Genomic DNA, 3,045 nt, shown 5'->3' on the forward strand with positions numbered 1-3,045 from the left:
TAGACACATTGATTAGATCATTAAACCAACCTTAGCCTTCAATTCCGCGCAAACTCTACAAAGCATAATTTTTTTAAATTAATTTTACTATAAATATATATTATTCATTTATAATAATTCTCGATGAGTTTACATATTTTGAAAACGGTCAATAAGAGCATTATTACTTACATTTGTAAATATATCACGTACTATGTAACAAACTAAACAATCATTTGAATAGCAATCACCAATGTTATTTCATACTTCAGTTTTTATCTACTTCATGGAAGAGAATGATATTTCCACAATTGTGATACATGTAAAATATTTGCTTAATCAATTTTAAGAAGATTAAGAAAAAAAATTATACTTTATTTTATTAGGGAAAAAATATTTTTATCATTATCTAAATAAAATTAAAGATGAAGTTACTATGATATTATTTAAAAATTACATGACGTTATTCTATTTAAATTATAATAAAATGAGATTAAGAAAATATTACTTCCGATGTTTTTTAAGTTAAAAGAATTTCAAAAGAAAAGAAACAAGAAAGGGTTCTTTAAGAATAATAATTTAATTACAAAAAAAAATTATTATGATTATTAGAAAAAGAGTATTTTTGACACAATAAAGTAACAACAGATTTTCAGATTAACCACTTTAAGGAAATTCCTAGTGCATGAAATAATATGCTCAACACAAAACCTAGTTCATGGTGGCGACATGCGGCTTCCATCCTTCTAAACTCTGATTTCCCTTTGCTTCCAATAATACTACCCTCAATGTTGAAAGATATATCAACTGTTAGCCCTAACTTGCCTCAGGAGAAAATATTTGTAGACACTTTGAATGTTAATGATGATAATGAGACTCTAGAGATTTGTTCTTTAAAGAAGGAGATCACATATGTGGAAGGTGTACCACAAGTTAAATGGACGGATACAGGAAGTGATTCAGAAGACTCATATTGAAAATTGAAGGGTGGTTTTCAAATAGGATTGCTACGTAGTATGCATATTCTAATTAGACTAACCAAAAGGACTATGTTAACATGATCTTGAAGGGGGCTTTCAACATTAATTACAAAGACGGGTATCCATATTTGATGCGTACTCTTATTTATGATTCTAGATTCAAGGTTTCTGAAGAGACAGCTATGGCCATGGCATGGTTTTCATTTCCTAATCTTCTGTCAACCTTCATTGTGAAAGAATGTTTATTTTCAATTGTTGCGGCAGTTGGTAAACCAATTCATTTCGATCAAGCAACAAGGCATAGTTGTGCACGTGTGAAGGTGTTGGTAGATCTCAAAGGAAAATTTCCTACGACGGTGCAGATGAATATAGAAAATCTAGAAATGGGAGAAATGAGGTCAAATATGATAAATATTCACTACTATATATCATGTCCCAAAATACTTTGAGTGCAAAATGCAAGGGCACAAAAAAAAATTGTAAAATAGGTATAAAACAAAGAGAAATGATGAACAAGAAAAACAATTGGAGCAAATTAGGATCCTTCATGAGCTGCAACCACTACTTAAAAAAGGAAATGCCAGAATTCTTTCAACTGGAAAGGTAGTGGGGGACCCGAGTAACTAGAGAAGATTTGATATTGTACCCACCAACAAAACTTAATTTAGCTTATACCCACTTAATTTGATTTTGCTTTATTTTCTAGGGCTAGGCTTTTTAAAAGGGAAAAATTGTGGGGTCATGGGTCTCTTTGGCCTTTTTAAAACTTAGGGTATATTTGTGAATGTGGGGTCATAAGCTTGTTTATTATTTTTAAAACTTGGGGAAAATATATAAGTTTACAAAAATATATAATAATCCCAATACATTTTTAAAAATATTATTTATTGAAGAAAATCGGGGCACAATTTTCTGAATATTTGTTCTGGTGTTTCTTCTTCTCCAAGTGCAAGGGGTTTTCATCTTTCAAAAACATCTTCTATTCTTGAAAGATGGAACCATTGTAATCATACGTTACTCTTCCCCATAGACTTCTCTTCCATTAACTTATACAACCTTTTCATCGTCCTAAACTCCTCTCAAATCATCATCTATTTTTTTCAATCTTTTTCCCCAAGTTCAAAGCTCTCATCTTTGGTAAGTTGAACCTTTTGTAATGGTGTTCTTCGGTAATTTTTAGTCATATTTGGTTGTTTATTGAGTATAACTCTCTCCGTTCATATTTATATGTCCCATTTACAAAAAATAGATGGTCCTTAATATTAGTCATTGTATAAAAACAATACATAAATGATACTATTCTTCCTATTTTACCTTTGAAAATAATAGTCTTAAAAGTATCAACACAGGAAAATTAAATGATTAATTCAGGTTCATTGGTCAATTTAATTAATCAAAATAAATTAATTTAGCGGGATATTACTGTTCCCCTGGCTCCGATTAGGGCTGAGCTGAGAGAGCACATGGGTTAATAGAGGCCTATATATTTGCTTTGGATGCCCTTACAGTGAGATTTGAGGCTTGTGAGCAGGGACGGGGTGATTCTGCTACTGTGACGACCTTGAAGGCCGATATTATTGGGATGAGGAAGGATGTGGACGAGCTAAAGTCTACTGATCTATCGATGTTATTCAGCACAGTAGAGATCCCCAACATTCCGAGCACTGATGTTCCACCCAGTTCTGAGATTCCTCCAGCTACTACGACCGGAGATGTTGCTATGGTGACAGTTGACGCTGAGTTTGAGGCTGAAATTGATGAGAAGGAGCACGGTGTTCGTGAGGAAGCTATGTATAATGATTTAGCAGATTTTGAGGGAGCTATGATCTAGTCAGTTGTGGAGGCGTCTTTGAGAGATACCTTGATGGTGGGCTCCAGTGAAGCCAAGGATGCTAATGAACCGGGCATTGATGCTTCGACAGATGGAATCACTAACATGCAGAGTTCACCCCAGGCTTAGCCTGACAGGTTGATTATTTTGACTTTCTTTCTGTTACTTTCGAACAATTTTACTATTTTTGCACATTTGAGGACAATTGCTAGATTAGTTTGGCGGGGTGAGGTATTTCCATACCTACCTCTTTTG

At 33.4% G+C, this 3,045-nt stretch overlaps 1 protein-coding gene across 1 annotated transcript; it reads left to right on the forward strand.

The window, feature by feature from the left end:
* Window positions 1-1,036: 1,036 nt before the first annotated feature.
* LOC125856140 (uncharacterized) lies at window positions 1,037-2,790 on the forward strand. The gene is made up of 2 exons (XM_049535699.1): window positions 1,037-1,285; window positions 2,416-2,790. The coding sequence occupies exons 1-2, from the start codon at window positions 1,037-1,039 to the stop codon at window positions 2,788-2,790; spliced, it is 624 nt and encodes a 207-aa protein (XP_049391656.1).
* Window positions 2,791-3,045: the final 255 nt, after the last annotated feature.

The sequence above is a fragment of the Solanum stenotomum genome, chromosome 2 (genome assembly GCF_019186545.1).
Source record: "Solanum stenotomum isolate F172 chromosome 2, ASM1918654v1, whole genome shotgun sequence".
Taxonomy (NCBI): domain Eukaryota; kingdom Viridiplantae; phylum Streptophyta; class Magnoliopsida; order Solanales; family Solanaceae; genus Solanum; species Solanum stenotomum.

What these genes read in the sequence shown, in the direction of transcription:
- LOC125856140 (XM_049535699.1), top strand. Translation starts at nt 1,037, where the DNA reads ATGATCTTGAAGGGGGCTTTCAACATTAATTACAAAGACGGGTATCCA. An exon ending in GTGCACGTGTGAAGGTGTTG is followed by an intron (nt 1,286 to 2,415) that starts GTAGATCTCAAA and finishes GGCTGAGCTGAG; the next exon opens with AGAGCACATGGGTTAATAGA.